General features: G+C 42.5%; 1 protein-coding gene across 1 annotated transcript in view; it reads right to left on the bottom strand.

Moving 5' to 3' along the window:
• Positions 1-546, bottom strand: part of SNX9 (sorting nexin 9) — a 60533-nt gene extending 59987 nt beyond the window's left edge. Inside the window, exon 1 of the mRNA XM_064413426.1 lies at positions 401-546. Within this exon, the coding sequence (XP_064269496.1) occupies positions 401-412 (12 nt within the window). The 5' untranslated portion in view covers positions 413-546. The remainder of the gene's footprint in view (positions 1-400) is intronic.
• Positions 547-16814: the final 16268 nt, after the last annotated feature.

The raw sequence follows: 16814 nt of genomic DNA, 5'->3' as shown, positions 1-16814 counted from the left end.
CTGGCCGAGGCCTCTCCCAGCGCCCCGCCGCTCCCGGGCTCGGTGGAAGCGGGACAAGGGGCGTCCGGGCTGCAGGAGCAGCACCCTCGGCCTCCGGCGGCTCTTCGGCCCTACGGTCGTTCCGCCGAGGAGTGGGGACGGAGGGGCACAAGCACAGCAGAAAAGCAACTTTCCCCCGCCCCGGAGCCGCCGAGCCCGAACGGGGGCCGGGCAGCGGCGCCGAGGCCCGAGCGCGGCGCTCCCTCCGTCCCTCCCGCGGCCGGGGGCAGGGTCCGGGCACGGACCGGCTCCGCCGACCCCCGGCACGCAGCCCGCCCGCCCGGGACCCCCGCCCGCCCCGCCGGGCCCGCTGGCGCAGAGGGCGCCCCGGCGCCGCCTCCGACCCCCGGGCGCTGCTCACCTTGGTGGCCATGGCGCTGCCGGCGCGGGCTGCGCTGCCGCTCTGCCCTCCCTCCCTCTCTCCCTCCCTCTCTCCGTGCCGCGGCTGCTCGGTCGCTCGGTTGGTCGCTGTGTCCGGCCCGCCTGCCGCCGCCGCTGGGCCGCGCAGGCGGCTCCTCCTCAGCGTCCCCGGCCGCCGCCGCCTCCTGGGGGCCGCTGCGCGGCTCCGCAGCCGAGCGCCGGGCAGGCGGGGGCTGATGTGGCCGCGCCGCGGTGCCTCGGCCGCCCTTCCCGCCGGCTCGGCTCGGCTCGGCGCAGCACCCAGGGCCACTGGCGGGGCTGTTTGCCCGCAGCCTTTCCGGCAGGGCCCGCGGGAGGGAGGCACTGGCTGCGCTGCGGGGATCCCCGGGGAGCCGCCCCGGCCGGGCCCGGGGGCAGTGGGGGCGGGAGGGAGGACCTCGCCCACCCCCCATGCCCTCAGGGGCTTTGCTTTGTGGCCGGAGTTTGGCCTCAAATTCGCTCGCGTGGGGGACAGAGCCCGCAGGAAGGCGTTATGTGCCCCTCGGGTGCCTTTGAACGGAAATTTCAAAGCAACCATACAGCAAGGAAAGCAATTTTTTTCCTCGGCCAGGCTCCATCCACGGCTACCGGGGCGGTGTACGTCGTCCCTGACCTGTTTCAGCCGGGCCTTGGTGCACAGTGGGCGGCAGCAGTAACAGGCACCAAGTGCTGGCTGTTCAAGGTCGGTAGCGTTCCTGCCGGGCACTCTGTGACCATCTCACAAAAACTACCTGACTTCCAGCCTGCAGGAGAGATGAGATGGGAGGCTAAAGCAAAAGGAATTGGAAAATACGATGACAGTGATCATGCAAGTTACTGCACCATCCAAAAAGTGCAGCTTCTTGTTGGTATATTTATAGTGGTTGGCCTGGAATCAGGAGACTTCCTTTCTGTAGAAGGAAATACACGGTGTAATCATCAGGGACGCCAGAGAGCCCTAGGAGGCAGGTAGGCTGCAGGGAACCTGCATAGAAGTCTACATCTATATTGCCTTGCCCGTAGAATTACAAGCTTTTTTCTGTTATTGTTAGAGCTTCTCAGTGAGAGCTTTATTAAAAGAGAAAAATATTGGTTGAACGGGTTGAACATTGGAAAAAATTTCCTAGTTGGACCTGTGAAATAGTTTCCATGGAAAGTGAGGATGAGGAAATAAGAGGAAGCTGGCTGTTCATTTGCCACCACTTTTTGAGTGATTCACCTGATTAACTTCAGAAGTTTCCAAACTCATTTGGTTCTGGTTTTAGCTTTTTCAGAATTCCATTAAATTCAGCATTTCCAACTTCCTTATGTAACAGCAGTACCTGAAGTGAAACCTGTGTGGCTCACAAGTGATGTTGTAGGACACCACCTTTAAGCTGAAGTATTGTATTTAGCATCAGTTTTGTCATGTGGTCCATCAATAAACTGGCATCTCATCTACCCTACAAGCAAAACTCCCTGAAGGTGGCTTCATTCCTGTTCTTCCACTTTCTCAGCAACAACCTTTCCAACATGGCATGCTTTCATCCAGCCCTTCAGTGAATATCTTATAAAAAGGGGAGAGGTGCGAAATCCAGGAACCCAGCACTGTCCCCTTTAGGGATCCCCAGCTGACTGTGAAGCACCCTCTGTCCTTTCTCCAGATGCTGCTTTGGTATGTGAAATATAACAAACTTGTGGCTTTAGCATAAGCTCGAGTCTGTGTCATTCTTTACCTGTGGTCAGCACAACTGCCAGAAAAGTTTAATGTGCAGCTGCTACCCCGTGTGCTTTAGCAGAGCTCTGCTTGCCATCTGGGGAATGAGGAGCACAGTCATGATTTGTTCATTCAGCCTCTCTGTGTGCCTAAAGCCTCCACAGTTCTCCACTGTGAGGTACTCCTGAAAATGTCTTACTTGACAAGTTTGAGGGATGAAGGAAATATTACCATTTCTCTCAGTGTGAGAGAATATTCTGAAGGAAAAAAAATATTAATGGGATTTTTCCAATACTATTTGCAATTAATTGCTGTTAATTCTCATTTCAATGAATATATTCTCAGGAATCACCTTGGATTGCAAGTAAACCCATCCCTGCTTAGCAGTAAGCTTTATTATTTCTTAACACAGAGAGCCAAATACCCACAAATTGCTAATGAAACCACCTAAAATTTTCCAGACTTCTAAAATTGGTTACTTTTCTGCTACCAAGCTGTGTCCTAGTTAATTAGGACTGGATGTTTGCTTAGCATTAGACATAAAAGAAATCTCAGTGGCTTCAGTGGGGTTGTTTACATATCTAAGCATTTTGGTAGTTTTGAAGTGCAGTGCTCTGTGTGGAGCTTATCAGCTTTCAAACACAGTTGACTAATTATTCACTTTGTACTAAAGCCCCAATGTATGCTGTAATAAATATTTCCATCTCAGGAAAAAACCTATCAGTAACAGAAGAAAATCTCCTACCCAGCATATAAGTAATTTCTCTCTACAGATTTCTACTAGGTGTGTATTTTTGCAGCCAGCTGGTCTGCAGTGATTCCCAGGAACTCAGAGTCCATGGAGAAGTGATCTTCTGCAGAGCCCCATCAAATGAAAAGCTCCTGCCAACAGTGCTGTGCAGATTTTTTTAAATTAAAGATGGACTCTGAGAAGGAACATGGAGAACATTTGCTGAATATGTTCTCTGCTCAGCAAGGCCTGCCTGCAGCTTCCAGCTCACAGGAAGGCAGTGACCTTGTATGTTCTGACTTATGCAAACTTGGTGGGAAATGATAAAGAAACAAAGTGTTCTTCAGATAACCTTCACACTGAAAACCATCTGGAGAAAGAACTACATTTTGTGTTTATAAGTTACTGTCCTCTGGAGCTCCTTGAGGTGGTGCACCTGGGATTTGTCCCTGCTGGGAGCCTGTGCCCCCAGCAGTACCGGGGTGATTGGGGTGCCCTGGGGTGTTCACCTCAGCTCGGGAGGCATTTTCAACAACAATTATCACTACTGGCAACAACTTTGCAAATGGAGCAGGCTGTCCAATACATGTTTTTGGGAAGTCTTTGCAGGAGGCATACAGAGGATTATATTGTCCTAGGTCTTTATTTTCAAAGGTGTTTTATAAAGTAAGAAGTGATTTAATTTTTTCTTGGTTGAAAGCCTAACAATGTGGTGTGCATGATAACATCAGCTCCATACTAAATGCTTTTAGCTCAAGGTTTCTAACTACATTCATTAATCAGCCTAACAATGCCTAGGGAGCCTAAAAAGCCTAACAGTGACTAGGGAGCAATTACAAAAACATTCCAACTATTTTTTATTCCTTTTAATTATCACGTTTATCTTAGTCACCTGATACACCTTTTGTTTTAAGAAGGGGTAGAGATTTTGCACATTTTCAAAGCCTCAAAAATTATTTGGTTTATGAATCAAAAAGAGAAGTACTGTATTCTTCATCTTCAGAAGTCATATCTGCACACCTTCACCCACTTCTCCCCAGGAGGTTCTTTGGGTGTCATATTTCCTCTCAGCTGAGCAGCAGTTTCTCTTTCAGAATTGTGTTAACACCATTTTTTCAATGTTTCTGAGAAGTTTGCTAGATAGCAATATAAAATATTGCTTTCTCCTATCTTCTGTATCCTTCCCTCCCCCAGACTTGGACAGAAAATGACAGAAGCTGCCACATGCATGAAACCTACTGTTATCTGCACAGAGCAGGAAGGGAGCAGCTGCTGAATCCCAGTTGTGCCTTGCTCTATTCAGCAATGTCCAGTGGCATCACTTGCAAATGTATCTGAAAAATACATTTAACAAAATGCATTCTGAGGAGAAAAAATGCTAATATTCCCCTTTGTTTTATGTTGGGAGTTTTTGGACACCAAGTGCATGAAATCTTGAATCATATGGCATTTGCAGGAAAGCATGATTTTACCTCTCATTTACCCAGAACTGTGCGTGGCAGTTTGAAATGATGCTCAAGAGATTACAGACATGCTTTCCAATCTTACTCTGCACCTGGTGCTGGAAGATCACTATCAAAACAGTAAGGCAGCCAGTCCTGAAATACTGTTGGATTTTAGTTTCAGACTTTCCTGGAAAAGCTGCTTTAGAAAATTGCACCCAAAATTGCACCCAAAATTGCACCCAAATTCCTGTGAGTTTTCAGTCTCTTTAATGTCTCTCTGAATAAGCAATTCTGAGAAAAACTGTGCTTCATGTTTTTGATTGTGAATTAAGGATTTTATCTTCTTAGAGTTGATAATCCAATACCATTATTATCTGAACTGTGGCATATAATGTGGCCCCTTTTCAAGGTAAGTTCAGTTTTTATATAGTTCTATTTCTAATAAACATGCAGCCAAGACTGGTTTTGTGCTGTGTATGAATATGCTGTTTGCTTTACACTGTGGGAAAAGTGCAATGCCACGCTATGCCAAAATCTTTACTCTCAGGGTGTTGGGGTGTTTTTAGCACATCTATGTGAAGCTAACAGTTTGAAGTCATGGTGGAGTCCCCGGATTCAATTTTCTGTTAAAAATCCATAAAAACAGCTTATTTCACAGAAGATGTGAAAAAGCTACTCAGCTACTCAAAAAAAGGAAAAAAAAAGAAAAAAATGAAAAAGAGAAAAAGAAAAAGAAAAAGGAAAAGAAAAAGAAAAAGAAAAAGAAAAAGAAAAGGAAAAGGAAAAGGAAAAGTAAAAGGAAAAGGAAAAGGAAAAGGAAAAGGAAAAGGAAAAGGAAAAGGAAAAGGAAAAGGAAAAGGAAAAAGAAAAAGAAAAAGAAAAAGAAAAAGAAAAAGAAAAAGAAAAAGAAAAGAAAAAGAAAAAGAAAGGGTGGGTGTTCCAGAGACAAGATGTTGTTGCAATGCCCTTTCAGACATGGTCAATATTTTGAAAGCACTTTTTAGCTTTTTTTTTTTTCTTCTTTTTGAAGTTGATTGCAAAGGTCGTGTTTTGGTGCTGCTTTGACCACACTCAAGGGAGAAGGAGATGTATGGATTAAATACCTAATGCAGATGCTTATGGCTGAGCACCATGGCTGCAACAGTTTGGAGCTTGCTTAGTCATGATGATCTGTTCTTTCTTTAAATAATAGTGGGGGGAACAGGTTTTTTCTCCCTTTTTTCCCTAAATGTAACCAATGTTTTGAACAATTTTGGTATTCTTTTTTCTCACCTTTCAGCAGAATAATCTGTGATTAGATGTATGTAATTTTTAGCAGTGTAAGTTTTGAAAGAAATTATACAAAAATCATGCTTTCTTGTGCAAGGTGCTTCTTAAAACACCTAGCACTAATAAAATTCTTACTTTTTTGCATTCCCTTCTGAGCTGTACACTGTTTGGTATTACAGATATTTACATCTGAAATGGGATACTTGTACCTGCATGTATGTCATGCACTTTAGAGGGTTTGCATTTAGATCTTTTGTTCATACTCTGTGTTCATTTGTGTTTCAATGCAAGGGCTGCTGGGATCAGTAGGTTTTGAACTCAGATTTCCTGAAAAATAGAATACAGTTTAGTAAAAAGTATATTTTAAAAGGGATGTTTCCATTTTCTCTTGGTAGCTTCAGTAAAAGTGACACACCATCAGCACTATTGATTCTTACCATGACTGACCCTTTCCATCTGCAGTGCTGTCTGCCTCTGGCTTCTTTCCATTTTTCCTGTTGAGGTGGAAGGGCTGTGCCAGCTGCTGTGCCTCACATCTCAGGGCACTGCAGTTTCAACAAGCAAAGCAACAGGAGTGTGATCCACTATGTATTCATCTAAATGTACAAGTAAATAAATGATGAGGTTAATAGGTTTTTGCTTCTTAAGGTGGCACACAAGTTGTCTTCCAATGCACAAGATACCTGATTGTGCTAAAGATGTAAATGATTATTCTCTGCTTGCATCTTTAGGTGGAGGCCCAGCTGTTTGTCCTCACTGAGTAGCTCACTGAGAAGAAAGCTGCAGAAGGCTACAGAAGGACAAATGTGGTCGGAGCCCTTCTGTGCTGGTCTGAGTTTCTTTGGAGGGGAGCAGTGGCACACTGTGAGTCTGCCAGTGCAGCACCAGGCTGCAGCTTTTTGAGTCAGCTTAATGAAAGTGGGGTCAAATCTATGGGCATATATCTACAGGCATTTATATTTAAAATCAAAGGACAGTCAGTATCAAACCTTTGTAAGGCATGCTTTGCTCTGCATTGTGACAGTGAGCAAGCAAAGTTGCAGACCCTGTGGATAAATGTTCTGTCATGAGTATATGCTTTTAAATGTAAATGAACTAATTTGTGTGCTCTCTTTATAAAACAAGAATTAGCATTTCAACTGACCAGCACGGATTTCAAATTTATTGTATCCCTGGTTTACTCTTCACTCCCCAGTGTGCACAGCACTCACTCACAATTTTTCCCCATGACACAGACAGATGTTTTGGGGCAATACATTTCTGACTTTTCAAATAGTTTGTAATTTTCCATTTCTAACAGTTTATTACGCTGTCACATTTTTTTCTGTTTTCATTATGGAAATTTTGGGAATTTCAGGGTCTCTTGTTGGCTCTGTTTCCATACACAAGGAATTCAGTCCTGTAGCATTTGTATTATGAGATCACCAAAAGACTAAATCAGGGTTTAGCATCCTTTAACCCTCAAATATTATTTTGAGCCACTGATCCCTTTAGAAATAATTGTCAGTGAAATTGTTCCACAGGAAGAAGCTGCTGATCAGCAGGTCTCCCTGCATTTATAAACTCACCTTTAATGATCACTTTAAGGTCAGGGTGATGAGAAATGCTTCAAAGCAAGTGCAAAGCAGTATTAATTTCCACTAGCTGTTGTCTCTATTAGGGTGAGGGTGTCCTGCAGCTAGAGAAAGAGCTAGGAAGCCTCTTTCTAGTGCTTATATATTTCTCACTTGTGTCAACCCATGTTAGATCTCCAGTGCATAACCTGTCTTCTAGCCCAGACAAGCCTAAGAGGGGATAAAATAAAGGGAGAAAGTAGAAGCTTTCATGAATTGCATTGTACTATAACTAAATGTAGACCTCTTTATCCTGTCTTGAGGGAGGATCTTGGAATCTTTGGGTCCCTTACACCCTTATGATTTGTTTCTGCGCATTGTAGCCAATAACGACCTTGCTATCCCAGTACAGAGATAATAATGCACAAGAGGAGAAAAAGTAAAGCCTGTGGCTACATGATGGCTACAAAAGAGGCTTTGTAGGCTGCATATCTTGCATTGCTGCTAAGCAAATTATGTGACTGTGGGCAGGTCAGAAAATTTCAAGTATCTATGGGGTTTTTTTGTAACACTGCCTCAGGTTTTGAAGAAAAGCATTTTTCTTTGGTTGCAGGGTACAACATAATTGACTAGTAGGAGTATGAAACAGTTGGCAGTTCCAAGACACTTTATAGAATTAAGTATTCTAACCTCTTTTAAAAATCCAGTATTACCAGCAAAACCAATGATTCTGCTCAAGCATTTATTACCAGTGTTAAAATGAAAATGATACCTTAGGGATTTAAGTGCTTCACTTCTTTCTGCAAGTGAGATGTTCATACTAGCTGCCACTTCTTTTCTTCAAATTATCAGAAACAGCCCTAGGGAAAGCTCTAGCTTCCCAGGAAAGGCAGATGTCAAAAACCCTACAAATCTTTTCTGGAAATCTGACTCTAACACTGAGGTTAAAGAGAGAAGACAGAGAGGAGCAAATTCTGTTTCTCCCTTTTCCAGAGTACAGATTTTTTTTTTTTTTTGATAGAGGGCAAAATTTGGAGCTTGCTTTGATGAGGAGCTCTAAACACATTCTGTAAACTCAGAGTTCCCCTTTAAATTTACTTGTTCAAACTGTTCAAACTGAAGGGGAACACAGCAAACGCAGCACCACTCAGTCATGTGTCCTGTTTGTGGTTAGTCACACAAAGCAGATTTTTTCAGATGCTAACCTCTACTCTATTTTTTTTTAAATAAAGAAGACTGAACACAGCTGCTCTTGACATCAAAAACTGTCACTGAACAAATAAAAAAAGCATTATGCTATCAAAGTAACAGCTGACATTTAGAAATTACTGCAGTGAGCTTACCTAAGAGATACTGAGGACAAGACCTGCTCTATGATGAAGTATCTTTTCTCGTTTTCTTGAACCCAACCTGTGGGTTTTGTCAGCATATCACATCATTCAGTTTGTCTCTGGTGGTGTGTTTACCCAAAAGTTGTTCTTTATCAGGAGGTTGCTGGTGTTTCCTGTCATTGCTACATTGGTCCACGGTGTTTAGAAGAATAATAAAATTGCTGCTACAGAAAATGTCACAAAATTAAATTAAAGTGAAAAGAGACTCCTTAAAGTTATGATAACAAATGGAAGAGGAAATGTGACTGTAATATGACATTTAAAAAAACCCAAACAAACATAAAACCCCTTAAGCACTGCAGTGAGTCATGAAACCAAATATTTTTAGTTGTCTTTTGTGAATCTTCTATTTCCAAGCTTTGTTTTCCACCACAAACAATTCAGGATTCACCCTGCATCTGTTGAGATAGGACTGGTGGCAGCCTATGGCCACCCAATCTACAATCATGGCCCTCCCTATGAAGGACTGTACCCACACTGAACATTTTTCCCACATTTCTAAACAGTTGACCTGTCTCTCAGGTTTCCTAATCATCTCCTTCTTTGCCTTGCAAGGCAAATTCAAAGACTGAATTCCATATCAGATCCAGAGATTACTTTTCACTGGAATTTTGAATGGCAATGAAATTGCAGTTTCCTAGCACCTTTTCAGGCCCACAGCATCTCTGCAGAGAAGTGAGCCCTGGGCACTGCAGACCACCATCAAGGAGGCAGCTGCAACACAGAGAGAAAAATCTGGGCCTTACCTCATCCTGGTCCCCACAGGTGGCTCCTGACCTGCCAAGAAGTTTTCCCCAGTCCACAGAAACTCACTTTTGAAGAGGCCACTTCTCTCATTGCTAACCTCTTCATTGTTTTCCCTAGCAATCCCCAAACAAACCCTGCTGAGCTTCTGCTTTGACCCCAGCTGGCAACCATTTGTTGGCTGGTTTTTTGTTTTTTTTTTTTTTTCTTCAGGCTACAGCTGCTCAGCAGCTTCCTTGCACAAAAGGAGTTCTAACTGCAGACTTCTCCTCAAGGACAGATGACTTAGAGACTTAAACTCTCCAGCCTCTCAGTCACATGATTTGGGGAAGGATGGGGACAGGCAAGGTGGAACTTCTGCAAAAAGGCTGTTCACCTGGAGCTAAGAGGTGTTTCCTGACACAGGCAAACCTATTCACAAGTATCCTATGCCCAATGAGATAGCCAGATATGCTCCTCTCAAACAAAAAGGACTGTTCCTTTAACTCAGCCATCAGAATATCTTGATCTGATCCAGCAGGGATATCTCTCAGCCACGTAGATGCCATTATTCCATTCATGTGGGCTGACTGCCTGGAAACATCTCTGCAGCCAAATCTACAATGGTGTCCCCTGCAGCAATTGCTGCTGGCTCACTGTCCTCAGCCAAATGCCTCTGGCTGTGTTACAGTCTTGGATTTTGCATTCTGAGTAATTTTCTCTCATTTATTTTTATGTAAGTTGTTGAGTCTCCCTTAGGAGTGTTTTTTTTCTGAAGGAAAATCTTGACTCCTCTTATGTTTAATTACAGAGCATGTGGAAAGGGACATTTCAGGTTGTTTTCTACTGAGTTGCTCTGACACCATCCCTCCTTCAGGTATCCCCATTAACTGGCAGTTTTTGCTTCAAGTGTCTTTCCAGTATAACTGAGCCTGATAGTTGTTGGTCCAGCCAGTTGTCTCCTGGGACATGAATGCCAACAGACAGTTCAGAGTAACCTCATAGCATTTATTACTTCTCCTACCTGCTTAGCAAAGTCCAGATTTCACAATGACAAAATAATTGGAATATTACCCTCCATAGGAGAAGCTAAACCAGCAAAATCTGCTGTGGCCTTTCAGTGAGCCAGTCAAATGAGGAAAGGGCTGCAGTCTTGTTTTAAAGCATTGGTAGATGAATTGCTGTGCAATGAAAGTCTCCGTTGGCTCAGTGACAACCTGAATCAGCACAGAGCTGGGGCCTGGCAGGGATGATGCTGCCACTGCTGCTGCTGTACTTTGCTCTCTCTAAGTCTCATTCTCTGCCAACAGTGGCAGAAGCGTGTGGGGAAGTGCCCTGGCTGTTCTGGGGGCCAAAGGTCATTTTAAATAAAAGCCGAATGTGTAATAGCTTTTCTTTGACAGCTTTCTGTTCTTGTATCATTATTTGGCCATTCTTTCTCTCAAGCAGATAATTGTCTTCACTGATAAAGGATGTCACAGTGAATTTCTGTTTAAACCAAATGAGCATCTTATTTGTCAAGCAAGATGAGAGCCCCTTGTTTTACTGTGTAATCCTCATGGCAGAACAGCTCGTGGGGCTCCCCATAACTTCAGCATAAATGCTCCCAGCGACAGGTACTGATTCTCCTTTCTGATACCACATGGGCACAAAATCTCTGGAAGTGGCACACTGCTGCTGCTCTGAACCTCTGTCCATGCAGAAGATTCCTATGCTAATGCCAACACAGCAGAACCAAGTGCCTGCAGTAGTCCTGAGGTTTGCCAGTCTTCTGTGACTGTATTGGTAGGCTAAAGACAGTCACTGACATTGGTAAACCATGAGGTTTTTCTCTGGCTCCATTTTGGCCTGGGAACATCCCCAGGCACACTGGATTTCCTAGGGCATACACTTACTTTACTGGCTTATACCAGCGTACACAAGCTATGATAGCAGAGATCCTCACCAGGAAAACCCAGCAATAAGCTTGAGTTTAGACAAGGAGTAGGATAAACTTCTTGAGTAGTGTTAGAGTTTTGAGAGAGTTTGGGTGAAACTGCTCACATTTTAGGTGTTTCCTTGTTCGACCTACTGCATTCTGACTACCAGAAATTCCTCTAGATAATACTAACTAACAGAGACCTTAGCTGAAGAGGTGGAATCAGAGTTTATGTTTGGTGGTGAAGGAATAAGTGAGATTTGTCTAGTATGTCATCTGAGTGGTTTGAAACACAAAACCTAACTGGGTGCTTATTCTATAGGTCTTGACAGGGTAATTATCTTGAAAGTTATGGTGTGCAAAGACATGCAGAAGCCTTTTGGACTGGGTGGAGATTCTGGATTCAGCAACTTAGACTTTAGATTTATGAACTGATGGATACAACTGACAGGAAGAAAGTATGGAAATGAACAACAGAATTTAGGGCTTCTCAAGACTGAGACTGACACAAGAACTTTAATTGGCAAAGTGAATACGTGTCCTACAAAATGTCCTAGGCTAGAAAGCCAAAAAGAAATACATGCTAATATCTATGCTTTCACAATAATTCAGAACTGCTGTTTGAAGTACTGTATATCTATTTTCAAACACATATAGTTCAGTAGATAAGAATATACTTGCCAAAGCCTATGCAAAAAGCTAGAATATTATTTTGTAAAGTTATCCTCCTTTGAAATGAATTTAAAAGGAATACATTTATAATAAATTAAAAAGGAATAAATTTGTATTAAATTACAAAGGGATGCTAATTGTCACATTTTTATTACAAAGCTTGGCTTGGATAAACTAGCACATGAAATAACTTAAAATAGCTTTTCAGTCATTTCTTTGGTGATCTGAGACCAGCATAATTGAGTAGGAAAAATCTGAAAAGCTGACACATAATTTTTTTAAACTAAGACGAGTTCCCTAAATTTGCAGAGACAATTTTTAGAAGATGCTAAGATTCTGAGGTTTTGGGGGTTTGGTTTTTTCTTTGTTTTGGGGATTTATTTGGGAGAAGTTTAAAAATATCGACACTAAATTCTGTCAAATGAACTGTGAAATCTGACTTTTTTTTTGTAAGAAAACTCTCTGCTTGTAAGATTTTGGAGACTTCTCAGCTTCAAATTCTTTATAAACCAAGAATTTCCTCATAACATTCTTTTAAAATACATTCTCAGCTGAAGTTTTTGAATCTCAGTACTGTTGCTCAATTTACATTTTCAAAAGCTATTCCACTGATAGAAATGTACAGGAAAGCTTATTATGCAGCTGCTTATATATGGTGGGAAATATACTGGAGCAATAAAGGAAATCTTAATATTTGGGCTACTGAGATAAACAGTAAACAATATTTAGCATAAATGTGGAGGAAGTCATAGCTCAGAAAGAAGGAGGTAGTATCTATTTTGGGATACAGATAAGCCAGAGCCCAATGGGAAAGGAAGAAAATGTCGATTCTTTACCATAAAACTTTGTATTTTGTCTTTATTAAACAATGTTCTTACACTCCCATAGCATAGCATTTCCTTTTACATGTGTCCGACAGCAGGACAGGATGGGGGATGAGGCTTCAGAAGATAGGAAGAAAGGCTGGATAACGCCAGTTTTAAACAGAGGGAAATGGAGGAAGCAGCTAATTATAGTCTTTTCAGTAGGAGGAAACCACTTGGAAGAGCCTTGGCCCTTCGGGAGAGACTGGGAAGCGAAGTAGCTGTCAGGATGGCTTTATGGGGAGTGGTCCCAGCAGACAAAGAGCATCTGTCTAGGCAAGGAAAGGAGGTCACATTTAAAAGCAAGCTATCTAGGGTAGAGACAAAGACTGATCCTAATCTCTTAGATATGTTAAACCTGCTTCAAGTAGCATTTATCACTGGTTTGTTTGGGGGTGGGTGTGCTAACAGCATGTTACCCACTTTTTCAACATGACCTGTTTTCCTCATCTGGCAGAGACAACATGGACATTTTTTTCTGTCAAAGGGAAACAAACAAACAAACAAACAAACCCCTATCAGGAAAATTCAAAATTTATGTCAGAAACAGATATTTTCTGAATGGATTTCAGTCAAGTTTTTTAGTAATAAATTTAAAGAAGATTAAATATTTAAATATGATCATGATGCTTGTTCTGAGAGAGATATCCTACAGGAGGCCAGGTGGGAGCACAGCTCAGGGACAGTAATTGGACTTTGACCCAGAATATTTCACACCTGGGAGGAAGTCTCCTGTTTGGGATTTCAGAGAGAGCATTATCAAAGCCGCTGAATATCACAACATAAGATGGGGAGCTTAATAGGTTCATCCTGTCATTCCACTACCCTTCTGCAGTATCTTTCTTCTCAAGCTAAGGTATTTTAGCTTGCACCGCTCATTAAGAAAACGAAATAATAATTTTTCTTAGTAGTTAACCCAGGTGCAGAGAAGTTATGTATGAGATTTTGTAACCTTTGCTCAGGTTGGTGATTGCTCACTCGCGTGTTGTAACCAGAGCAGTCAGTGGGACTGCTGATGTGTTTTCATCACCATGAGTAAGGATGACACCACCCCGCCCAAGTGCCTGGTACACAAGGTTGCATGGGAAGTACGTGGAAGAGCTGGCAGAATTCTCCTGATTCCAGTACCTCTGCTGATCAAATAGGCAAAAGTTCAATGCTGTTAAAGTAGGAAGTTATCTGCTACAGTAAAACCAAACTGCAAGTGGTAACACATGAATACAAAAGAAGGAAAAAGGGACCTGTGGACAAGCATGGCCTAAAAGTATTGACCCTGTGTACGGTGAAAAAAATTTAGTCCACAAAGTCCTTTCAGTGACATTAGTGGTTTTATTGGTGGAGGAGCTGATCCCACAAACTGTTCTGTGCCATCCCATAGCCAGAGCAAGACTTTTAGGGGCAGAGGTCAATGGACCAGGACAAGAGAAATGGGATTTCTGTTTTTTAATTAAATAAAATGTAGGTGGATGGACTCTATCTCTGAATAAAAGTTCTTGGTTTTGACCTCATTAACCAAGTCTGTGAAGTAAACAAAGCCTAATGCACAGTATTAATCATGTGATATTTTATTATAATACTGGATTAATATACTTCCCAAAGAAAAAGTTTCTGTAGGACTTCATATTCTCAGGGATTGTGGAACTTGTAGGTGGGAGGAAAGTACTGTAAAAGTGACCATATTTAAATTAAAAGTGCTAACAGGTTAGAGAGTGGTTTAGCCACCAAGCTTAGGCTATCTCACTAAGTATCCTCTATAAGCTCCCCCTTCCAGCCAGTTCTTTGGACGCATGGCAGATAATTTTTCCTCACAAAAGATGATGCCCCCAGATCACATCTGCTCCTCTCTTGACACTTAAAATGCTGGGGGCAGGTGCTGGCATGGGAGGCAGCAGCTTTTTATCTGGAGCCATCTCTAAGGGGGAGAATTACAGGAGGGCACAGTCAGCACAGCATGCTAATTTCCATTTTCCCTGTTCTCAAGTGCAATGGGTGTTTTTAAGTTTATGGTAATGATTTCTTGAGGAGGCTTTTAAAACTCAGACACTTTTTTGTCCTATGCCAGACTGAAACAAAGCAATATTATTTGTGAGATAAATGCTAATCATTCATTAGTAAAACTTTCTGCCATGTTCCAAACCCTGTTGGCCTTGCCTCAGCTGATGGAATGTGTACATTTGGATTTATAAAAGCAGAGAGTGTTTTTTACTATAGGAAATTTCTTTTAGCACTTAAATAGCAAATCAAGACAAAATAAAACTTTTTGCATTGTCTCAAATTTCAGGGAATTGTAAACAGCTTCTTTTTTTCCCTCTCTCTCATTTTCCAGCTTTTCATAACAGCATAAATAAAGCTGAAGTATTTGCTAGTTGGTTTGTTTGTTTCTGTTTTTTAATGGAGACTTTGCAGCCTGGTGAGCAAAGGAGTTCCTGAATTAACTCCATTCAGCAATATACTGGCACTGACACTGCTCAAACACCACACTCTGCTCAAGTCTACACTCTTTGTGTTGCTTCTTAAAACTAGACATTATGCATTCCTTTTGTAGCCAAAGAGCCCTTGCAGAGATTTATCTCGATACTGGGAATCCTCACAGAGTGTCAGTCTCACCAAAGGTGACAGACACCCCTTTACTGACCGTGGACAGGCTTTGGATCAGGACTTATGTTGAGCCACAAGTCAGAGCTGTGGCTGGGCAGACAGATTAACCTCTTTTCGTGGAAGGGAGCGTGACTCAGTACAATGAGCAGGCAGTTGTTGCCTGCCAACAGGCAGAGCTGTCCTTTTATGAAATTTAAATTGATTGCCCCTTAAACCCACCAGATTTGGAGAAGGCTGCAGAGTAGGGTTGTTGCTGTCCAGGTATTCTCCTACATGGCAATCAGGAAGGTGAAGAGGAATAAGTCTTGTATTTCCTGACTTCTTACAGTTCCTAAAACAACAAGTAGCAGCAGTGATTTGTCAAGTTCAATGCAGTTCCCCCTCATTGCCCTCCTCACCCAGTCCTCGCTGGGGGAGAGCTGGCTCACTGCAGCAACAGCAGCTCTGCCCAGACAGCAAACTTCTGTGAGCAATGAGGTCATGGAAACCCGTGACATCCAAACCCTCATTTCCAGCAATGTTGATGTCTACAAGATGCTGGCCCTCACTACAATTACAGTGGTGTCCGTCTGTCTGTCTGTTCTCCTGGAGCACAGGAGCACTGTTTATGCAGGGACAGGTAGTTTTTCTTGCTGTGCTAGCTTGTCTCTAGTTCTTTGCTTTTTTGATAACTTATTTTTGAAGGTACTTACAGCATGACAAGATAACATATTTTACAGAATATCCCAGAAATATCACAGTGAGCCATTGAGTATGTACACCCAGCTACTCAAGCTTACCTGGTCAAAACTTCATATGCTCTTTCAAAACTCTTGAGTGTATTAAGATTACTTAAGCATTTTGTTGAAAAACTATATTTTAAGATGGATATACCATTCTGTGATCACAGAAATATGACTGAATCCATGCTTAAGGTATTTGCACTGCTTTTGATGGGTCTACAACAACATTACACTTGATCTCCAAACCCAAAATCTGAATGTCTCTCCATCAACGCTTTGCAATGACAAAGAAGAGAGAAAACCCTCACATAACTTCATTCCACTGCAGCTCAGATTACTTTTCTTTTGAAGGTAGCATGTGTAATTATCATTTGTTGAGCTAGTTGCTAACAGCACCTATCTGGCCCCAGACATGTAATAAAGTTGTGCTCTTAAATCTTCACAAATCATTATTTAATGCTAACCTTACAATTAAACTCTAGCTGTATGCTCTGCGTTGCTGGTCCACTGCCTTTCTGCTTCAGAACAGCCCCTGATCTGTGCCAGAAAGCTTCTTGTTGAGGTCACTTCCAGTGTGGCCAGCATCTCCTCACCTGAGGGCTCACACCCAGAGAAACTCAGTGATTCATCACTGCAGCCTGAGAAGATTGAATTATCCACTCAGGGATTCCTAAACCATGAGTTTGCTGCTATTTCATCACGTGCTTTGCTCTGGATTATAAGCAACTTCCTTTTCCCAGCTCTTTAAACCTGATGGGTCAGCAGGTGTTTAATCCCCTCTGCTCCTCATTATTGACACATCCTCCCCAGACATGGC

Source organism: Passer domesticus, chromosome 3 (assembly GCF_036417665.1).
Source record: "Passer domesticus isolate bPasDom1 chromosome 3, bPasDom1.hap1, whole genome shotgun sequence".
Lineage (NCBI taxonomy): Eukaryota > Metazoa > Chordata > Aves > Passeriformes > Passeridae > Passer > Passer domesticus.
The sequence above is the reverse complement of the archived record's forward strand: the minus strand, read 5'-3'. Positions and strand labels throughout refer to the sequence as shown.